A 2,051-nucleotide genomic window follows, 5' to 3' on the forward strand; every position below is an offset into this window, starting at 1 on the left:
CCCCTAGGGTGGCTTCGCCTCCCCGGGGCTCGCCCTATCACCAAAGCCGCGGCACTATTTTATTGCTTCCGACGCCTTTGCCCATGTTTAACCTAAGTGACAGCGTCAAATGAAGTACAGATGGTAAGGTAGGATTAACAGGATTTGAGAAAACATCCCTGAGTAACTGGTCAAGAAAAATTTCTGATAACCTTGGCACTATTACTTTAGTTTATTAGGAATTTCTTGGTCTTGGCAGCAAACATTTACTGTCAACATTGAAAGCAGGCAGCATACTGACCCTTGTAGGTAGCAAAACTGTTGCTTGCTGCCCTTAATTTCGAACCCCGAGATGAGTTGGTCATATATCACAGAGTACATAAGAATCGAATCTATGGTCTAAATTATTATTATCGTCACATCCCTAAAATGTTCAAATAGAAAGAGTAATAATTACCAGTTTAAAAAATTAATAATTTAGCATTGTATACTATCAGGAGCGTATAATGACAAATTTGTCATTATATTTGTCATTATACGCTCCTGATACGCTTCCTCCAAATTTGTCATTATACGCTCCTGATACTATTGATGTGTCTCTTTCCAGAACAATCATGAATGTTGGATCACCATTATTAAGTGATGGAAAGCTGCCAGTTTTCTTATTCCCAACATCATTGAGTTTCTTTGAGGATGATCAAAGTTCCCATAAGCAAGTGTTGACTATATACAACCCATATGAATTTGCTCTCAGGTTTAGAGGTTAGTGAAGTATTTAAACATTAAACATTTTTTTATTTAGATTATAGTCATTGTAATTAGGTTGACATTTTTGGAAAATTGATAGCATATGATAAATATGACATAGTAAGAAGTAGGACATAATGGTCAATGGTGGTTATGGGTTATGATATAGGTGTTATTAACATGTAACTAATGATTTGGCATTGTTGTGTTATATTTTTACAGTACTCTCAACTGCACCAAGTAAATACCTAGTAGCTGATTCTGAGGGAACGATAAAGCCACAATGCTGTATTGACATGTAAGTGTTTGTTTTTTACTTTGTAATACTGTATTTATACAGGGCTCGACTTTAACGGTGGCCCGGGTGCCAATGGCCACTTGAAACGGCGTCGGGCCACCTGAAACTGTCGGGTTGGTGGCCCGCCTGGCCACCAATAAAAATAAGGCCGTGGCTACGCGACCGGTTCCGGACGAGGAGCCACTAGGCTACGCGTCCGGACATCCATCTCACATAGAGATCTTGCGACACGTACACGCATGATTGCGCAAGGGGACGCTCTGCTGATTGCCGAGTGTGTGTGTGTGTGTGTGTGTGTGCGCGTGCGCGCGTGTGCGTGTGCCCGTGCGCGTGTGTGCCCGTGCGCGTGCGCGTGCGCGTGTGTGTGTACTGTGTACGTGTGGTTTACTGGAAGCAGATTCTGAGAATGTGAATCGCAACAAAAAACAATGCTTTACTTCAATGGCCTAAATCAAAACATTAGTGCACGTGCAATCCATTCGCTACCCATCAGCTGTGTGTGTTCGTTGCGCAATTCATTTCTCTACGAGTTCAAGACAACTAGTGCGTACATACCAGAGTGTATGTATAGAGAGGGGTGTAGGGATGATTACACTGTTGCGACAGGGAGGGTGTAGGGATGATACACTGTAGCGACAGGGAGGATGTAGGGATGTGCAAAAGAGACCAGCAGCTGAGCCAGACTCTGATGGGTCTGACCCCATGTCAGAAATTGATTCTGATTCATCAGAAGGTTCAGATGACAGTCACACTGACATTGAATGATTGACATTAAATGACAGTTTTGATTGACATCTTAATGACATGAGTTCTGCTACTTAATAAAGATACTGGCAGAGGATTTGAAAGCTTTTTAATATTTGACTCAGTCAGGGTTTTGTTCTTTCTTTGTTGTTGTCGTAATCTAGTTATGTAATTGCGATTATTTGCCAAAAGACATTACCCATAGTTAGGATACAAATAAATTATTTAATAAATGTAGCAATCGGGCCACCTGAAAATCCATTTGGCCACCTGAATCTCATAC

The 2,051-nt window shown here is 41.4% G+C and overlaps 1 protein-coding gene across 3 annotated transcripts in view; it reads left to right on the forward strand.

Annotated features, from left to right (window-relative positions):
* The window catches only part of LOC106805463 (motile sperm domain-containing protein 1-like), a 10,369-nt gene that overhangs the window by 4,438 nt on the left and 3,880 nt on the right, over nucleotides 1–2,051 (forward strand). For all 3 annotated transcript variants that reach the window (XM_014807053.1, XM_014807055.1, XM_014807054.1), the window contains exons 2-3: nucleotides 587–741; nucleotides 949–1,024. In XM_014807053.1, coding sequence (XP_014662539.1) covers nucleotides 594–741; nucleotides 949–1,024 — 224 coding nt within the window. In that variant the 5' untranslated portion in view covers nucleotides 587–593. The remainder of the gene's footprint in view (nucleotides 1–586; nucleotides 742–948; nucleotides 1,025–2,051) is intronic.

Source organism: Priapulus caudatus, unplaced genomic scaffold (assembly GCF_000485595.1).
Source record: "Priapulus caudatus unplaced genomic scaffold, Priapulus_caudatus-5.0.1 Scaffold114, whole genome shotgun sequence".
NCBI classification, from domain to species: domain Eukaryota; kingdom Metazoa; phylum Priapulida; class Priapulimorpha; order Priapulimorphida; family Priapulidae; genus Priapulus; species Priapulus caudatus.